The 20441-nt window shown below is 48.5% G+C and overlaps 1 protein-coding gene and 1 non-coding gene across 2 annotated transcripts; one reads left to right on the forward strand and one right to left on the reverse strand.

Annotated features, from left to right (window-relative positions):
- Positions 1 to 9753: 9753 nt before the first annotated feature.
- On the reverse strand, positions 9754 to 19420 carry LOC126028740 (zinc finger protein 805-like). Its single transcript, XM_049787666.1, has 4 exons — positions 19076 to 19420; positions 17625 to 17751; positions 14047 to 14142; positions 9754 to 11470 (listed from the first exon to the last, which is right to left on the reverse strand). Exons 1-4 carry the CDS (start codon positions 19418 to 19420, stop codon positions 9894 to 9896), a joined length of 2145 nt encoding a protein of 714 aa, XP_049643623.1. The 3' UTR covers positions 9754 to 9893.
- An 874-nt stretch (positions 19421 to 20294) lies between these two features.
- On the forward strand, positions 20295 to 20430 carry LOC126029359 (small nucleolar RNA SNORA61). The gene has a single exon (XR_007502970.1). It is a non-coding gene; the product is annotated as a small nucleolar RNA SNORA61 (small nucleolar RNA).
- Positions 20431 to 20441: the final 11 nt, after the last annotated feature.

Here is a 20441-nt window from a genome sequence, read left to right on the forward strand (position 1 = left end):
AAACAGAGGTCAGGAAGAACAGTAAAGCAGAACAAGAGAAGGGGCTGGTAGAACACTGACTCAGGAGGTTTCCCTGGGCTTTACATGACACTGACACAGCACCCACGCACAAGCACAGACCCCGAGTAACCCTTGAGGACCACTGGGTGTGACCATAGAACAACGGAACCATAAAACATGGTGGATATTAACCCATAACTAATCTCTCAACACTTGGATTATCAGTAACATAAATGTTCCAATTACAGGGCAGAGATCCCAAAGACTTAAATATATGCGGTCTGTAAAAACCCTCTGGTGGATATAAGGACACAAAGCAGAGTGGTTAAGACACTACAATGGAAATAAAACACAGTGCAGTGGATAAAAATACAGAAGACTGGGGCCGGGCGGTGGTGCTAGAGGTAAGGTGCCTGCCTTACCTGCGCTAGCCTAGGACAGACCGCGGTTCGATCCCCCGGCGTCCCATATGGTCCCCCAAGCCAGGAGCGACTTCTGAGCGCATAGCCAGGAGTAACCCCTGAGCGTCACCGGGTGTGGCTCAAAAACAAAAACAAAACAAAATACAGAAGACTAATCGACGTGAGCCTGGATAAGTGTCGCCATGGGAAAACCTGGACTCACCCCTAAGAAGTTCCAGTACCTTAGTAGTTCCGCTGGAGATCCTTTTGGATTCTATAAGGCGCTCTCACATCAGTCTCCTTTAATATTTATTTATTTTTTAGTGGACCATGGGACATATTGGTCCTTTCTTTATTCCTCAAATAAAGTCTCTCTACTTTTATGTATTTTTATTTTTTGTTTACATTTATTTCTTTTCTTTTTTTTGCATTTATTTTTTTTTCTAGACTCTTCGCCAGTGCAACATTCCCATCACCAATGTCCCAAGTGTCCGTCCTGTACTCTAGACAGGCTTTTTTTTTTTTTTTTTTTGGTTTTTGGGTCACACCCAGTGGTGCTCAGGGGTTACTCCTGGCTGTCTGCTCAGAAATAGCTCCTGGCGGGCCCGGAGAGATAGTACAGCGGCATTTGCCTTGCAAGCAGCCGATCCAGGACCAAAGGTGGTTGGTTCGAATCTCGGTGTCCCATATGGTCCCCTGTGCCTGCCAGGAGCTATTTCTGAGCAGACAGCCAGGAGTAACCCCTGAGCACTGCCAGGTGTGGCCCAAAAAACCAAAAAAAAAAAAAAAAAAAAAAAAAAAAGAAATAGCTCCTGACAGGGACACCTGATTCGAACCAACCACCTTTGGTCCTGGATCGGCTGCTTTCAAGGCAAACGCCACTGTGCTATCTCTCCGGACCCTCTAGACAGGCTTTCTACTTCCCACGTTCAGTCACATTTTGTTATGATGGTTCTCAGCGTAATTATCCTGTGACTGCGCCCATTACTCTCCGTGGTGAGTTTCATGTCGTGAGCTGGACCTTCCAGTCCTCCTCTATTTTGTCTCTGAGAATCATTGCAGCGCTGTTTATAATAGGCAGACTCTGGAAACAGTCTAGATGCCCCTCAACAGATGAATGGCTAAAGAAACTGTGGTACATATACACAATGGAATATTATGCAGCCGCCAGAAGAGATGAAGTCATGAAATTTTCCTATACATGGATGTACATGGAATCTTTCAATGTGAGTGAAATAAGTCAGAGGGAGAGAGATAAACGCAGAATGGTCTCACTGATCGATGGGTTTTGAGAAAAATAAAAAACATTTGTGTAATGATTCTCAGAGAGACTATTTGTTTTATTTTATTTTATTTTTGGTTTTTGGGCATACCCGGTGATACGCAGTGGTTAATCCCGGCTATGCAGTCAGAAGTCGCTCCTGGCTTGGGGGAACCATATGACACTCTGGGACAGTGGTCCTCAAACTATGGCCCGCGGGCCACATATTGTATTTGTATCTGTTTTGTTTCTTCATTGCGGTGGCGCTGGAGGTAAGGTGCCTGCCTTGCCTGCGCTAGCCTAGGACGGACCACGGTTCGATCCCCCGGCGTCCCATATGGTCCCCCAAGAAGCCAGGAGCAACTTCTGAGCGCATAGCCAGGAGTAACCCCTGAGCATCACAGGGTGTGGCCCAAAAACCAAAAAAAAAAAAAAAAAAAAAAAAAAACAAAAACAAAATAAGATATATGCAGTGTGCATAAGAATTCGTTGTTTTTACTATAGTCAGACCCTCCAATGGTCTGTGGCCCCCTGTTTAAAAAGTTTGAGGACTCCTGCTCTGGGGGATCGAACCGCGGTCCATCCTAGGTCAACGCCCTACCACTGTGCCACGGCTCCGGCCCCAAGTCTCCTTTACTTTTTAAAATTTTGTTATTTGTTTTGAGCAACACCCAGCAGTGCTCAGGCGTTGATCCTGGCTCTGTGTTCCGAAATTACTCCTGGCAGGATTGGTGGAACCAATACAGGATGCCGGGGGTTGCCCTCCCCTACCCCATACAGCTCCGGCCTAAGTAAGTTTTCGTGAGGACGACTCAGCCAGGAAGATAATGACGACCGCGTCGAAGAACAGTCGAGCAGACTGGATGGAGAGACCCACGCCAGTCAGCTCACCCATCCCGCCTGGGACGCCCCTGGGGCCCACCCGGGACTCTCACTGAAGCCTGGTCCCCGGTGTCCCCACCTCAGTGTCACTTCCATCCCCGCCCATGTCTCCCCCTTGTCCTGCGCCCAGAACGAGGGCGACCCCGAAGCTCGCCGCAGGGCCAAAGCCTTGATGTTGGGCCGAGGTTGCAGTTCCCAAGGAGCCGGCCACAAGAGGGACGACGGCGCTCCTTCACAAGCCGGGGCCGGGGCTGGGGCTGCAGAGAAAGGCGCGAAGCCGCTGCAGGGACCCAGTGTCCCAGGGCCCGGGCGTCCAGGCCCCATCGCGGCCCTCCGGGCCCGGACACGAGAAGGCCCCGACCGTGGCTGCTCCGACCAGGGAGACCCGCACGCCTCGACCGCGGCCCCGGAGGATGACGTCGCCGGAAGCGGAAGTGCGTCGCCGGAAGCGCCCGGAGCGCCAGCCTGGGACCGAGGGGCTCCTGGCGTGCCGGCTCCTGGGAGATCCCGCCGCGTGCGTCGAAGTTTCGGCTTGTCTCTGGGCCACACCCGGCTGCTCTCCAGGCGTCCTCGGGCTGTCCCCCCTGACGAGCTCGGGGGCTCTATGGAATGCCGGAGATCGAGCCCGGATCGAAGCCGTCGCCTGCAAGGCAAATGCTCTCCCCGCTGAGCTTGGCTCCTCTAAGCCAGGGGACTCAAGCTCAGTTTGCCTGGGCGCCGCAGGAGGCAAAGTCGGGGTGATCCTTGGGTGCGAAGTCAGTAGGAAGCCGTGAACATTGGGGGTGTGTGTGTGACCCAAACAACTAAAACAAAACAAAACAAAAAAAGATTCCTCTAGGGCAGGGCCACAAAATGTGCAAAGGGCCTCCCAGGTGGCGGCTGCAAGTGCACCCTGGTGTCCCCAGATGGCTCCCCTTGCCGAGGCCCCGAAACCTCAGACACAGTCGTGCAGCAAAGTGGACTGCATTGAGGCCTCGTGTGTGCATGTGCGTGTTCAGTCCTGGGCCCCCAAGGACAGGCAGGCTGGCCCCACCCAGCCACCGTAGCCACTAAGGAAGAGAAACTCTGGTTTGGACAGTGGAGACGGAGTTTTCCCTGAATTGTGCCAGTCTCAACCTTCCTATCAATGCCACTTGTTCTATCCGGGCTCCGAGCACTTGACACCCAACCTCCAGGGCTGTAGGGACAAAACAAACTGCTAGGAGCATAAACCTTGGAAGAGCTCAGCTCTTTCACTTTCAGTTGACACAACGGGAGTGATAGCAGTTTTAGGCTTAAATGCTATGTTTACGAAATTCTATGTATTCAAGTACTTCAAAAGTAACAGCAATGTTAAAAAAAAATGGTCCTAAACGATTCCAAATAATACATATAGATACTTCTCAGATGATGTGACCTTCCCCTCTCCTTTGTGGACTTGAATGGGGACACATCCATCTAGATGATCAAAGATATCATCTTTTTTTTGTTTTTTGTTGTTTTTGGGCCACACCCGGTGACGCTCAGGGGTTACCCCTGGCTGTGCGCTCAGAAACCGCTCCTGGCTTGAGGGACCATATGGGAGGCCGGGGTATGGAACCATGGTCTGTCCTAGGTTAGCGCAATCAAGGCAGACTCCCTACCGCTTGCACCACCGCTTTGGCCCAAGGATATCATCTTAAGTGCCAGGTCATGTGGACATCATGCACCACCCAATGGAATGCATGGGCAGTTTGGTACTTTCCTGCCCCAAACCAACAAATCCACTCCCAGAAAAACATCTGTAAAATGCAACCTTATTTTTTTTTTTTTGTTTTTGGGCCACACCCGGTAACGCTCAGGGGTTACTCCTGGCTATGCGCTCAGAAGTCGCTCCTGGCTTGGGGGACCATATGGGACGCCGGGGGATCGAACCGCGGTCCGTCTCCTAGGCTAGCGCAGGTAAGGCAGGCACCTTACCTCCAGCGCCACCGCCCGGCCCCGCAACCTTATTTTTTTCCCCACACAGGCAAACTCTCAAGATTACTCGCTAGGTACATTGTGGTGGGATATGGGCATAGGAATGGGAATCCATGGTCTCTTATTCTAGGTAGGTGCTGTACACTGAGCCACACACATTCCTGGCTTTCTCTAGGAGTATGTGGGTTGAGGCCTGAGCGATAGCACAGCAATAGGGCGTTTGTCTTGAACACGACCCACTTAGGATGGGTGCGGATTTGATGCCCAGCATCCCATAGGGTTCCCCGAGCCTGCCAGGAGCGAATTCTGGGCTTAGAGCTAGGAGTAACACCTGAGCAATGGTGGGTGTGTCCCCTTCCCACCAAAAAAAAGTGTGTGGTTCATAGAAGACAATAAATGACAGCTAATGTTGAGATTTATGAGTCTTATGAGACAGGATGATTAAATACAGTATGTCCTGGGCAAAATCCTGCATGGGTTAAATATTTTTAAGTGGTGAAATCCAAAGAGTGTCTATAGTTAACAGTATTATACTGAGGTTAATTTTTTTTCAGGGGGAGGGGGAAGGGCCATACTCGGTGGTGTTTACTTAGCATGACTTACTACTACTAAGATCAGTCTTAGTGGACTCAGAGGACCATACATGGTGCTAAGATCAAATCCAGGTTGATCACATGCAAGGTAAATGCCTATGTACTGTTTGGTAGCTCTGGTTCTATATATATGAGGTTTGAGAAAAAGTTATAGATTCATAAGATGCTAATATGAAACGAAGCTAGTGGAGATTATATGGGATGCCATATAGTTTTTTTTTTTTTTTATTACTGCCAGCAAGCCTAAAACTTAAATTTGTGAAATAAACATTTTTTGGGGAGGGGCCACACCAGGCAGTACTCAAGACTTTACTACTGGCTCAGGGATCACTCCTGGTGAGGTTCTGGGGATCATATGTGGTACAGGGGACCAAACCCAGGTCAGACACATGCAAGGCTACTGCCTTCTTTTTTTTTTTTTTTTTTGGTTTTTGGGCCACACCCGTTTGACGCTCAGGGGTTACTCCTGGCTATGTGCTCAGAAATTGCCCCTGGCTTGGGGGGGACCATATGGGACGCCGGGGGATCGAACCGCGGTCCTTCCTTGGCTAGCGCTTGCAAGGCAGACACCTTACCTCCAGCGCCACCTACCCGGCCCCGGCTACTGCCTTCTATACTAGCTGCACAATCACTTCAGCCCCCAAAGTATTTTTTTTTTTTTAAGAAAGGGGCCATATAATAGAGATAAATGAACCTGCATAGCATACAACTGTGGCCAAGCCAGTGATTCAAATCACAGCACCCCATGTGGTCCCTAGAACACTGTGAGTAGACCTGAGCAGAGAGCTGTATGTGCCCAGCTCCCAAAAGTCAGTGAAAGCAAGGAGACTCCTGGAATGAGAATGGGAAGAATTCTGTTCCCCAAGATTTGATCCCAATAAAACTGAAAACTGATAAAGCAATTGAATATCTCTGGAAAGTCCCTTTAAAATACAGTAAATAAACAGTCAAGACAAAAAAAGAGGGGCTGGAGAGATAGCATGGAGATAAGGCGTTTGCCTTTCATGCAGAAGGACGGTGGTTCAAATCCCGGCATCCCATATGGTCCCCCGAGCCTGCCAGGATAGATTTCTGGGCGTGGAGCCAGGAGCACTGCTGGGTGTGATCCAAAAACCAAAAAGAAAAGAAAAAGGAAAAGCAAAGACAAATAAAGGAAAAGAAAACTACACCTTATCCTATACAAAATTAGAAGAAAATTAACAAACACTAGCATATTGAGTACTGTAATATAATACACAAAAATAATTATAGTCCATGGCCAAGAGGGTCTTGATCCAAGTAAATAAACCTGGGTCAACATTCAAAACTGAAGTCAATGTAAATACATCAGGTCAAAGGGATTCAAAAGAAATTCAAGATCACTTTCAACCTAAAAGGATAAAAGTTTATGACAAAATTCAGTACCCATTTCTAATAACCAAGAACAAACCATGGTAATTTAGAGTATGGGAAATTTTCTTTTTGTGTGTGTGTGTGGTTTTTGGGTCACACCCGGCAGCGCTCAGGGGTTACTCCTGGCTCCATGCTCAGAAATTGCTCCTGGCAGGCACGGGGACCATATGGGGTGCCGGTTTGAACCGATGATCTTCTGCATGAAAGGCAAACGTCTTACCTCCATGCTATCTCTCCAGCCCGGGAAATTTTCTAAACTTGATTAAGAAACCTCTTCAGGGGCCCGGAGAGATAGCACAGCGGTGTTTGCCTTGCAAGCAGCCGATCCAGGACCAAAGGTGGTTGGTTCGAATCCCGGTGTCCCATATGGTCCCCCGTGCCTGCCAGGAGCTATTTCTGAGCAGACAGCCAGGAGTAACCCCTGAGCAATGCCGGGTGTGGCCCAAAAACCAAAAAAAAAAAAAAAAAAAAAAATTATTTGACACAAGAAACCTCTTCAAGGGGCAGGAGAGTGTGTATTGCATATGGCCAATCTGGGATGGACCCGGGTTTGATCCCTGGCATCTCATATGGTCCCCCAACCCTGCCAGGAGCGATTTCTGAGCGCAAAGCAAGGAGTAACCCCTGAGCACTGACAGCTGTGGCCCAACCCCCGCCCCCCAAAAATCTCTACAGAATTGGATAGCATAGTAGCAGGGTGTTTTCCTTGACGCTGCCAAGCCAGGACGAGCTTGGGTTTGATCCCTGGCATCCCATATGGTTCCCCAAGCCTGTCAGGAGTGATTTCTGAGCGTAGAGTCAGGAGTAACCCAAGTGCAGCTGGGTTTGACCCAAAAATGAAACAAAAACTTTGTTTTGTTTTTAGGCCACACCTAGTGACACTCAGGGGTTACTCTTTGGCTCTGCGCTCAGAAATCGCTCCTGACAGGCTTGGGGGACTATATGGGATGCTGGGGGATCGAACTGCGGTCATCCTAGGTCAGCCACATGTAAGGCAAATGCCATACCACTGCGCCACCACTCTGGTCCCAAAACAAAAAAACCTTTTAACTAACATTCTATTTAAGGATGAAAATAATGCTTTTCCCTAATACTGAAACAAGGCAAGACTATGCTATAACTCACGATTTAGTAATCAACATCATATGGAAATCCTAGCCAGGACAGTAAAAGAAGGAAAGGAAATAACAGACATACTGGTAGGAAGAAACAGAACTGTCTCCATTTGAAGATCTTTTCTGTAGAGGATATTGACATTCTATCACAATGAATATGGCTCCAGTTTTGCTAAGGTTCAAGGATAGAAAAATAGCAGTAAAAAAAAGTTTAGGTACTGTGTACTACAAATATTGAATGAAGGAAACCAGAAGTTTGAAGAGCAATACTAGGCTATGGATGTGATTTTTGGGAGAGTATAAGTCTCAGGTATGAGGCCCTGGGTTAAATGCCCACTCAAACCCAAACATCCATACCCTCACATTCTCTCACACACACCACTCTCCCTCCCATAAATATGTGCCACCTATATAAACCCATGCACTCACACATCCACACCTACTGACATTCATATTTTTTCTCTTACACAAATTTTTGGTTTTGGGCCACACCTAGAGTAATGGTATTCAGGGCTTACTCCAGACTGCAATCAAGAATTACTCCTGGTGGCACAAATGGTAGGGCATTTGCCTTGCATGCACTAATCTAGGATGGTCTATAGTTTGATCCCCTGGCGTCCCATATGGTTCCCCAAACCAGGAGCGATTTATGAGCGCAAAGCCAGGAGTAACCCCTGAGTGTTACCATGTGTGGTCCAAAAAGAAAAAAAAAAAAAATTTACTCTTGGGCTGGAGAAATAGCACAGCAGTAGGGTTTGCCTTGTACAGAGCCGATCCGGGACGGACAGTGGTTCAAATCCCAGTATCCCATATGGTCTTCCAAGCCTGCCAGGAGTGATTTCTGAGTGCAGAGCCAGGAGTAAACCCTGAGCACTGCTGAGTGTGACCCAAAAACCAAAAAAAGAATTACTCCTGGCAGGGGACCATACAGAATCTCAGGAATTGAAACTGGGTTACCCATATTAAGGCAAATGCCCTATCTGCTTAACTATCACTCAGTTCTATCTAGATCTTAAAAGAATTGGTACTGTGTTAAATTACACCCCCCACATTCACTATTAATATTTTCTCTCTTGACTTATAATAAAAACACCTAGATACAAATCTTAAAAGAATTAGTCCTTGGTTAAATGGCCAGGTTAAATGGTTAAATGGCCAACAAAGCACACAGACACACTTTCTCTTCTTTCCCACATTCTTTCATTTATAACCAATTTTTAAAAATGCATCTGAATATATAAATATTAAGAGAATTGTACAGGACCTATTACTAAATGTTATAGAATAGTAATGTACAAGCTATATGAAAGTAAGGATATAATGCATTTACAAAATGGAAGACAACAGAGTAAAGATGACAAATCTCAACAAATGAACACTAGTTGAACTCGGTTTCTACCGAAATTGCGTACCTTTTTGGGGGGAATAAAAATTAAAGTCTTCTCTAAACCATCACCCACATAACTAGGAGGGCTAAGTCCATTTTAATGACAAAAACTGCTTTATCAAATAAATAAAATTACCATAAAGCTACAGTACTGCCACCACAGGAACTGCTTTATCAAATAAAAATATCGTAGAGCTATAGTACTGTAAACTACAGTAAACCAAATCAAACTCCAGGGGAAAAAAGTTCCTTTTCTAAAAATCAACCCTGTCTTAAATGATACAAAATGTATCCACCTCTTCAAATACAAACTATTTGATGGTTAAAGCCTTTATTCCTCTCAAAAAAAAAAAAAAATCAAGCTCCTTAAAAGTATGCAGAATGTTTCTGAAGACAATTAAAAATTCCAGATTGTCTTTTACCGTCTTTATGAATATATATACATATAAGACATAGTCAAGGTCTTTCACTTTGAAAGAATCTCCTGCCAGATAAAACAGGAATCCATGCAAATGCTGTAAAGCAAAGAAGTCTGAAAGAAACTTTATCTGTAGATAAAATCAAGATCTTTCACTTTGAAAGAATCTCCTGCCAGATAAAACAGGAATCCATGCAAATGCTGTAAAGTGAAGCAAAGAAGTCTGAAAAAAACTTTATCTGTAGATAATTTTATGTTCCAAATCTCTTCCTTCCTATGAAGAGTTCCTGAGATAATTCTGTAATCTATGGGGGGGAAAGAGAAAAATATATACATACATAAAATACATAAAAGTATTCCCTAAGTGCAAAATAAACAGTTTCTTTTTCCTGGATGAAGTTCAGATATTAAAGCAGGGTCAATTTCCAACACTATTCTTTGGATGACAAAAGATATCTTGCAAGAAACTTTTCTCACAGGGAGGAAACTTCGGAGTTTTTCTGTCATCAACGATCAGATTCTGTGGAAGAAGTGCTCTCTGGCAAAAGTTTGTCCTCAGTGCTTATATCCAAAAAGTCTTTCCCGCCTAGGAGTTCCTGGAGGTCATCCGAGGTTGGCCCACCCAAATCAGACACTTTCATGTCTGTAACCCTGACAGGGTTTCTCCCAGTGTGAACCCGCTGATGCTGCGTGAGAGAAGAGCTTCTGCTGAAGGCCTTTCCACACTCACCACATTCATAGGGCTTCTCACCAGTGTGGATGACAGAGTGGCGGATGAGGTTCGTGCTCCAGCAGAAGGATTTCCCACACTCCCCGCACTCATAGGGCTTCTCTCCGCTGTGGATGCGCTGGTGCCGCGTGAGGCCCGACCTGCGGTTGAAGGCCTTCCCACACTCCGCGCACTCGAAGGGCTTCTCCCCGGTGTGGATGCTGAAGTGCCGGATGAGGTCTGCTCGATTACTAAAGGCTTTCCCACACTCCTTGCACTCGAAGGGCTTTTCCCCCGTGTGGGCCCTCTTATGCAGGATGAAGGTGGAGCAGTGCGTGAAGGCCCTGCCACAGTCGGAGCACACGTAGGGCTTCTCCCCAGTGTGGATCCGCTGGTGTCTCTTGAGGTACGACCGGTGGTTGAAGGCCTTGCCACACTCCGCGCACTCAAAGGGCTTCTCCCCGGTGTGGATGACGTAGTGGTGGATGAGGGCCGCGCTCTCGCAGAAGGCTTTCCCACACTCGCTGCACTCGTAGGGCTTCTCCCCAGTGTGACTCTGCTGGTGCCACATCAGGTAGGACCTGTGCTTGAAGACCTTGCCACACTCAAAGCACTCGTAGGGATTCTCGCCACTGTGGATGACGTAGTGGCGAATAAAACCCGGTCTATCTCGAAAGGCTTTCCCACACTCTTTGCACACAAACGGTTTTTCCCCAGTGTGGCTCCTGTTGTGCAAGACAAAAGTGGAGCGGTGCGTGAAGGCCTTTCCACACTCAGTGCACTTGTAAGGCTTCTCTCCACTGTGAATCCTCTGGTGCTGTGTAAGGTGTGACTTGCGGTTGAAGGCCTTCCCGCATTCCATGCACTTATAGGGCTTTTCTCCTGTATGGACCATGTGGTGCTGAAGAAGGTAAGTGCTCTTACTGAAGGTTTTCCCACACTCGGTGCATTCATAGGGCTTTACTCCAGAATGGATCCTCTCGTGTCGAGCAAGGAGGCGTTTTTTGTTAAAAACTCTCCCACATTCATTACATTGGAAGACGTTTTCCTCTTCCTGGATCACAGGGCCTTTTCTTGACTTCCAGGGTTTACGTTTCAGGACAGCACCTCTGACACAGAATGGCTCCTGTCCGGTCCCCACACAAACACCTTCAGCTGTTGAGCAGTCCCGTTCAGGGAGCATCTTTGTTGAAGGGTCTCGCTCTGTCCTAACGTATCCTCCTGGCATCTCTGATTCTCCATCCTGATCAGTGGCTGGACATATCTGAGAGTCCCCTGGGGCTCCTTGGCTCAACTCTTCCTGGAATGAGGCTTCCTCAGGCAGGGCTGGCTCATAAATACTAAGTTCTGTGACCTGAAGATTTCCTTTGTCACCTGAGAAATATTCAACAGACAAAAAAGGATTATTATTTATATTATATATAATATATATATATATATTTATTATATTATTATACATCAGAAAAAAACAAGATCAGGGGCCAGAGCAATAGCACAGCAGTAGGGCATTTGCTTTGCAAGAGTCCAATCCAGGATGACAGACCTCAGTTCCATTCCTGACATTCCATATGGTTCCCCAAGCCTGCCAGGAGTGATTTCTGAGCACAGAGCCAGGAGTAACTCCTGAATGCAGCTGGGTGTGGCCTAAAAACCAAAAAAGAAAAAGAAAAAAGTGCCTAGGTCTTCTCTGTTATGCCAACTCTTTTTTTTTTTTTTTTTTTTGGTTTTTGGGCCACACCCGGTGACGCTCAGGGGTTACTCCTGGCTATGTGCTCAGAAGTCGCTCCTGGCTTGGGGGACCATATGGGACGCCGGGGGATCGAACCGCTGTCCTGTCCAAGGCTAGCACAGGTAAGGCAGGCACCTTACCTCTTGCGCCACCGCCCGGCCCTGTTATGCCAACTCTTTAGGAGAGCAATCTTTTTCCTGATCCTCGAATGGTTGACAACCTCAATGGAGACTCCATACAGAGAGGTGTGAGTTGACAACAAGGTGCTGGAAAGGTCATAACTACGTATGAAATATCTATGCAGATAGGTAACTCTGAGCCCCTCGACAGAGATACAACAATAACTCAGCATATAGCACAGTGGACAGACTATTTCCATGGCTAGAATTGGATTTAGAGTCTTAAGGTTCTAAATGAACTTGCAGAAAACAGAGAACAGTAGTTAATGACATACAAATGATTCATTTCTGCTGGTACACACACACACAATTCCTAGATTTGCAATTTTTTTTTCCTAAGCCAGTCAAATTGAGCAGTGGGGGAAGGGGGGGTTATATACCAACTTTTGTGATAACCACTGCCATCAGACCAGCCTAGATTTGCAATTCTAAGTACAAGTTTAACTATATATGAGTTCAGAAGAGAATAAATCCCTGAGGACACAGTTTGTATTTGAGTCTCCATTAAAAACTATACTTAGGAGCTAGAGAGATAGCACAGTGGTGGCCTTGCATGCAACCAATCCAGGAAAATGGAGGTTCGATTCCTGGCATCACCTATGGTCCCCTGAGCCTGCCAGGGAAGATTTCTTTTTTTTTCCTTTTTGGTTTTGGGTCACACCCAGCAGCACCCAGAGGATACTCCTGGCTCTGTGCTCAGAAATTGCTATAGGCAGGCACGGGGGACCATATAGGATGCTGGGATTCAAACCAATGTCCATTCTGAATCAGCTGCGTGCAAGGCAAAAGCCCTACTGCTGTGCTATCTCTCTGAACCCCCCCAGAGGCGATTTTTGAGCGCAGAGGCAGGAGTAACTCCTGTGTGCCACTGGGTATGACCCAAAAACCCACCCCAAACCAAAATACTCCCTATCCTTAAAGGGACCTGAATAATAGTATAGTGGGTAGGGCATTTGCTTTACATGCAGCTGAACCACCTTCAATCCCCGAACCGCCAGGAATGATTTCTTTGTTGCAGAGCCAGAAGTAAATTCTGAACACAACCAGGTATAGCCCCAAAACAAAACAAAATAAAATATATTTATGATTTACTACCAATAAATGTGCAATCTATATACTATTTCATCTGCCTACATACCCAAAGTTGCACAAAATTTTGGAGGAGAGATAATATAATGGTAAGGAATTAGCCTTACACGCGGCTGATCCAGGTTTGATCCCCAGCACTTTAGAAGATTCCTCTGCATGTCACCAGGAATGATTTCTAAGCGCAGAGGCAGGAGAAAGCCCTAAGCATCATTATGTGTAGTCTGAAAACCAAAACTATTAGGGGGAACATGGGGTCATGAGTTGAAGAAAGATCAAGTAGAAAGATAAAAAGAAAGGAAAGAGAGAGAGAGAGATTATGAGAGAGAGAGAGAGGAGAGAGAAAAAGAGAGAGTGTGTGTGAGAGAGAGAGTTGGTAAGCCTTAAAATAGAAGAAAAAGTTGAAGACTGGACAGTACAGGGATTAAGGTGATTGTCTTACTAGGGCCATCAAGGTTCATCACATTTGGTCCCCACGACCCACCAGGAGCGTATCCTATGCGCAAAGCCAGGAATAATCCCAAGTCATTGCCAACTGTGAAAAGAGGGAGAATTTTGACAAAGGATATGATATTAAAGAGAAAAATGTTGGTGATATTATGCTAAGTGAAATAAGCCAGTAACAAAAGGAAAAAGCGCTTCCCGTCCGCCTGAGGAGTTGCTGAGGCACAGTCCAAGTATGACTGACGCAGTGAGTGAGAAAGCAGTGTGCATGCGGTGCAGCCTTGCCACAGCCGCTTTTCCTTAGCCCTGGTGAACGAGAGCACAATGAGGTCTGGTCATGTACCAGCGCTGCAGTGGAGCATCCAAGGGGGCTCAGGGCCCCCAGAATTCCCACACTCCCCAGGAAGCTCTGAGCAACTGCTCCCGGACAAAGTTCCAGTTGGTATCCCAGCCTAATGGGTGCCTCAGGTGTTACTCCTAGTCTCTCCTCTTGCCCTAATCCCAGCCCCTACCTGAACAGAAATTCTGGGAGAGGTCTTTCTTCACTCTCCATAGTTCCTGCCAGTGTTCCAGATGGTAGACTAGGTTGAGTTTGGGCACAGGACACCCTGTTGAGAGAGAAAAAGAAAGTGGACACGAGGATTTTTATAAAAAGGAGGAAAACCTCTCAACAAGAACATAGTTCAGTTGCAGAACTCATACCACACATGTGTGAAGCATGCTTGATTCCCAGCATTCACACACACGTATGTAATAGACATACACATGATAGTGGGAGGGTGGTGGAGCACAAGGAGAGAATAAAACCTCTGTTGTCATCTTTGACTTCAAGATTTGAGCATGGGGCGGGAGTGATAGCACAGCAGTAAGGTGTTTGCCTTGCACGCAACCAACATAGGATAGACTCCAGTTCAAATCCTGGCATCCCATATGGTCCCCGAGCCTTCTAAGCTCTTCGGTGTGCACAGCCAGGAGTAACCCGAGTGCCACCGAGTGTGACCCCAAAACCAAAAACCCAAATAACAAAACAACACAAAATAACAAACAAATGAACAAAAAGAATTGAACAGACCTCAAGTAAAGCTATTCCTATTCATACAAAAACACTGCCTTATAAATCTTTAAAAAAACAAATAGCATGTTTTTGTTTGTTTTGTTTTTGGGCTACACTCAGTGGCTCTCAGGGGCTACTCCTGGTGCTGCGGTCAGAAATCGCTCCTGGCAGGCTTGGGGCACCATATAGGATGCAGGGGATCAAACCTGGGTCTGTTTCAAGTCGGCAGTGTGCAAGGCAAATGCCCTACCACTGTGCTGTCACTTCGGCCCAGTCAGGGTTCTTTTATTCCATATACTAAGTCAAAAAAATCTACAAAGAGGGGTCAAAGTGATAGAACAGTGGTTCGGGTGCTTTCCTTGCACATGGCCAAACCAGGGTTCATCCCTATAGTTCTCTGAGTCTGCGAGTCCAGAGGCAGGAGTAAGTCATAAGCACTTCTGGGTGGAGTTACACAAGACAAACAAACAATAAAACAAACCAAGAAATCTACCTTAGGAGCAGAGCATTCTTTTTTGTTTGTTTGTTTTCGGTCATACCTGGTGGCACTCAGGGGTCCCTCCTGGCTCTGCACTCAGAAATCGCTCCTGGAAGGCTTAGGGGACCAGGATGCAGGGAATTGAACCAAGGTCCATCCTGTATTGGCCGTGTGCAAGGCAAATGCCCTACCGCTGTGCTATCGCTCTGGCCTGAGAAGAGTATTCTTTTTTTTTTTTTTTTTTTAAATTTTTGGGCCACACCCGGCAGTGCTCAGGGGTTACTCCTGGCTGCCTGCTCAGAAATAGCTCCTGGCAGGCACGGGGGACCATATGGGACACCGGGATTCGAACCAACCACCTTTGGTCCTGGATCGGCTGCTTGCAAGGCAAACACCGCTGTGCTATCTCTCCGGGCCCGAGAAGAGTATTCTTAAGACTGTGTCAAGCAAACTGAATGTGTATGTATGTATATATATATATATATATATATATATATATATTCAAATGTACATATCTGAATGTTAAATCCATGGAAAATTTAAACAGACCACATGTGAGAGAGCCAAGCATGGCATATTCGAGTCCTTGAGTCTGGTCCTTCCCAGGCACTGCATGAGCCTTGGAGCATGGCTGTGATAGCTATGAGTGAGCACAGAGCCATGAGATATCCTAAACCACTGGGTGAGTCTTGCTTGAAAATCAAAGTGTGTGTCTTCACGAAATTGTTGTTTTGATCCTAAGCAAAGTTCTGAATAACTGTTCCTAAAGAATAGTGTTTCATAAAGTGGGCAAAACCAGAAGTAGGTAGATTCTTGGGTGCAAGTGGAAGGTGAGTGAGTGCTGGTGCGCATGAGAAATTAGAAGCACTGTAAGCATGTGAAGCATCTCCATCCTAGTGGTAATGATCAAACAGATCTCCAGATTCAAGAACTGAGTGCTGAAAGAAAGTAAAGGGATGAGAGTGAGAGTGAAAGAGAGAGAGTGAGAGAGAGAGGTGATGGGAAAGAGAAAAAGAGAGAGAGACAGGGAGAGTAAGAATGAGGGGGAAAGAGGGGAGAGAGTATCTGCAACAAAGGCAAGGTTGGGGAGGTGAAGGAATGGGATACCCCTTCAAACACTGTATGACGAAAAGTCAACTATCAACAAGTTTTTGTATGTTTGTTTTAGGGCCACATCAAGCAGTGCTCATGTCTTACTCCTGGCTCTGCACTCAGGGGTCATTCCTGGCAGTGTTCAGGGGCCATACGGGATGCCTGGGATCTAATCTGGGTTGGCAGAGTGCAAGGTAAATGCCCTATCTATTGTGATATCGCTCCAGCACCAATAAACAACCTTTTTTTTTTTTTTTTTTTTTTGGTTTTTGGGCCACACCCGGTGGTGCTCAGGGGTTACTCCTGGCTGTCTGCTCAGAAATCACCCCTGGCAGGCACGGGGGACCATATGGGACACCGGGATTCGAACCAACCACCTTTGGTCCTGGATTGGCTGCTTGCAAGGCAAACACCACTGTGCTATCTCTCCGGGCCCAATAAACAACCTTTTAACTCTATGTCATGGTGACTTAAAAATAAACAACTTCCAAATGTGCTGAGTGTTCCCTGGGACACAGTATCAATGCACAATCCCTGTGAAGAGATAAGATACCTGAGAAAACCCACAGGGACAAAACAGAGGCCCAAGGTGAGCAAAATAAATTCAGCAGAGCTAGAGCAATGACAGATGAACTGAGGGACAGCGTGATAGGGCCAGGAAATGACATCTGTTCAGTTATTTGATGGATTTTGTTTACTTTTGGTTTGGGGGACACAGGAGGTGGGGTTGGTGACTACCACTAACTTGGTGCTTAGCTCCCAACAGTGCTCAGGAGACAGGGTACTGAACCCAGAGAACCACATGCAAAGCATGTACTCTATGCCTTTAAGTCCATCCTTGAACTAGCGGAGGTTTTTACCAAAAAATTGTAGGGGCCAGAGTGACAGGACATATGTTAAGGCATTTGCCTTGTATTCTGCCAACCCTGTTCAGATCTCTGGTACCATATATGATCTACTGAGGATTGTGCCAGGAACAGCCTCTGATCACTGCTGAATGTGATCCCAAAACCAAAATAAGTAGTTTATTGTAAAATATCTTAATGGAAGGCAGGGATGTGATATTGAACCAAGGGTCACAAATATAAATCATATGCTCTTTCACTGAGCTAAATCCTTCGTCCCAAGAGGCCTTCATAAGGATAGTGGCATGAGAAAAATCTAAGAGAGAAATAGGAAAAGTGACAAAGAGAACATGGAGAAACCTAACAGAGTGGGCATAGCTCACTATCAGCTCCACAGGGATTTATTGAGATCTCAACTCTGGGTTCTGCAAAAGAACACCTCCATTTCCTTCTAGCAGTTTCTGAAAGCTGGAGGTACACTTGTTGCTCAAGGACATGAGCAGGCGAGACAGAAACGGTGAGGCTGGAAAGAAGGAAGCTGGAAGAGCAGAAACACGCCCGAGGATACCCTGCCCAGTCTAGAGGGAAGCCGAGTCAAGAATGAGGGCGTGTGGGGCTCACCCAGGGACAGCAGGAGCCGACAGTTCTCCAGCATCACCTCCTGATACAGAGTTCTCTCCGCTGGGCCCAGCTGCTCCCACTCCTCCTGGGTGAAAGTCACAGCCACGTCATGGAAGGTCACAGCCAACTGCAAGGGAAAAAGGTGGCCGATTTAGCTTTGAGACGGGACAGAACCAAGCTCCCACTGCACTGCTGGAGAAGGTGAAGTCCTCCCTGAATGTAACACAACAGCATGCAAGGCAGAGGATTCTGTGAGGGAACAATCAAAACCTCACCAGCAAAGGATGCAACGCTTTGCATGTAGTAAGGAATCTGAGATGTCAGAAGGTGGAAATAATGATATATAGTATCAGTATGGTAGAACAGCAAGCAGTACCTGGACCTCAATGGTCCGGCTTGGTGCATGCCACAAACTAAGGGCTACTCGTCAAGACTCAAGAATTGAAAACCGCCAGCATTTTCCACCCCTCCAGTTATTTGCAGGCAGTAATGTATGTGTATGTGTGTGGGTATAATAGGACTACGTATGAGGAAACTGTGATCTACCATGTGAGCTACATGCCATCCCTTAGAGAACCCACATTGTGGTTTGTTTTGGGGCCACATCCAGCGGTGTTTAACTCCTGGCTCTATTCAGCAATCACTCATGGGAGGGTCCAGGGTACCATAGGAGGTGCTGGGGTTGGACCTGGGTAGACTGTGTAAGGTAAGCACGATTTATTCCCCAATTTATTGTCTTTCTGGCACTAAAATCTCTGTTTTATAAAAATGTCATTTGGGGGCCGGAGTAGAGAGTTTGCTTTGCACGCGGCTGACCTAGGACAGACCTGGGTTCGATCTCTGGCATCCCATATGGTCTCTGAGCAGATAGCCAGGCGTAACCACTGAGTGTCACCGGGTGTGGCCCAAAACCCAAGAAAAAAAAGTCATTTGACCATGAACTCTGACCAAAAACACTTCGAAGGCAGTTTGCCTTGCTAATGTTGCCCCCCAACAAAACATTCCTCAGCCCTTCTGCCATGAAACTGCCCAACAAGAGCTGGGCCTCGGCAGTTTAGGCAGAGGGCACCCATTCCTGCAGCTCTCTCATTTGAATACTCTCCAGAGGCTTCACGCACTGTCTGTGCTCGCAGCTCAGTGCTTCTGGTCTTGCTCTACACACCCGAGCATCAGCACCTCATTTCATTTCATTCATATTTCATTTGGGCCGGGCCAAGAAGAGTGGAGCGAGCGGCAGGCACTGTCTGTCTCGCACAGGCAGGCTAGCTGGCATCCTCCCTGGCACCACACCGGGCTTCCCAGGCTGTCAGGAGCGATTCCTTTGAGCACACGGCCGGGGGTGAGCCCTGAGCACAGAGGCAGGAGTGAACCCCGAGTGCAGACGCAGGAGCGACCCTGAGGGCAGAGGCAGGGAGGCCCCTGAGCGTAGAAGCAGGAGTGGTCCCGAGGACAGGCAGGGAGGGAGGCCCCTGGGCAGAGGCAGGTGCGAGGCAGGAGCGAGGCCGCAGGGGCCGCAGGTGCGAGGCAGGAGCGAGGCCGCAGGGGGCCCCTGGGCAGAGGCAGGTGCGAGGCAGGAGCGAGGCCGCAGGGGGCCCCTGGGCAGAGGCAGGCGCGAGGCAGGAGCGAGGCCGCAGGGGGCCCCTGGGCAGAGGCAGGTGCGACCCCCCGGCACGCCTGCGAGCCCACCCGCCGGAGCCGAGCCGCGGCAGCGACGCACGAGCCGGGGGCCCCGGAGGGTCCGTCCCCAGCGCCCCTCGGCCACTCACCCGCGCGGGGCCCAGGCAGGGCGCCGCCATGGCGGGGCCCGGGGAGGTCGCCACGCCGCTGCTCGCGGGCGCTCGGCGCGGGCTCCCGGGCGCGGGGACGACCCGGCCTCGCCTCGCCTCGCCCCGCGCCGCCGCCGCCGCCGCCGCCGCCGCCGCCTCCCCTCGGCGCGCCCCGATGACGTGTCGCCGCGCGGAGCGGAAGTCCCGCCCCCGCGAGCGGCCGAAGGCGGAAGTCCCGCCCCGAGCGAGCCCGGCGCGTCCCTGGAAAGCCCGCGCCTCCAGCCTCGGACCCTCCGTCCGTCCGTCCGTCCGGCCGCGAGTCGCGCCCACCCCGAGAAGGCCACCCACCCCCGATGGCGGCTGCAAACGAGGGGCCGCCTCTGTGCGTGTGCGCGTGGGCGCTCGGTCCCGAGCCCAGAGGGCGGCAGGCGGGGCTGCTTGTCACTTCCACGGCGGTGGCCGAGGCAGACCCAGAGCTCAAACACCAGCGGACCTCCCGGGGCAGGCGAGGAGCCTCCCGAGCCGGCTCAGGGCTGGCGGGGCCGGCAGCACCGCCCGTCTGTGCCCGGGAGGGACAGGGGAAGCGCTGCTCCGAGGAAAGCTGAACCGAAAGCACGTCCTCCAAACTGTAGCAAGCTAAACACAAAACGGACCCGTCACACCGGCAGTCCTGGGGCCGAGGGGTGGTCGGATGGGGTGCGCACGGAAACTGTGGCGGAGAAGGATCCACACTGGTGGTGGCAGTGGCCTCATCCACTGTCACTGAATGCCTGAAATACAACTGTGAAAGACTTGTCACTCACACTGGTCTCAATAAAACATTGTTTGACACGCCGACTCACTGACGAGACCTTGAGAAAATGACTCAACCTTTATTAATCAACATCTTTAAAACTAACAGACAACCCTCCCGCTCCCTTTCCCATCATATCTTTACACACTGGTCTGGGTGGTCACAAGAGGAGGAACAGTAATACTAAATCTGGCCTCGCAGGGCTCATAGTCACCCATGGAAGCACATGGGCTAGTTTCAGACAAAGTTGAATTGAAA

The sequence above is a fragment of the Suncus etruscus genome, chromosome 14 (assembly GCF_024139225.1).
Source record: "Suncus etruscus isolate mSunEtr1 chromosome 14, mSunEtr1.pri.cur, whole genome shotgun sequence".
Classification (NCBI taxonomy): Eukaryota; Metazoa; Chordata; class Mammalia; order Eulipotyphla; family Soricidae; genus Suncus; species Suncus etruscus.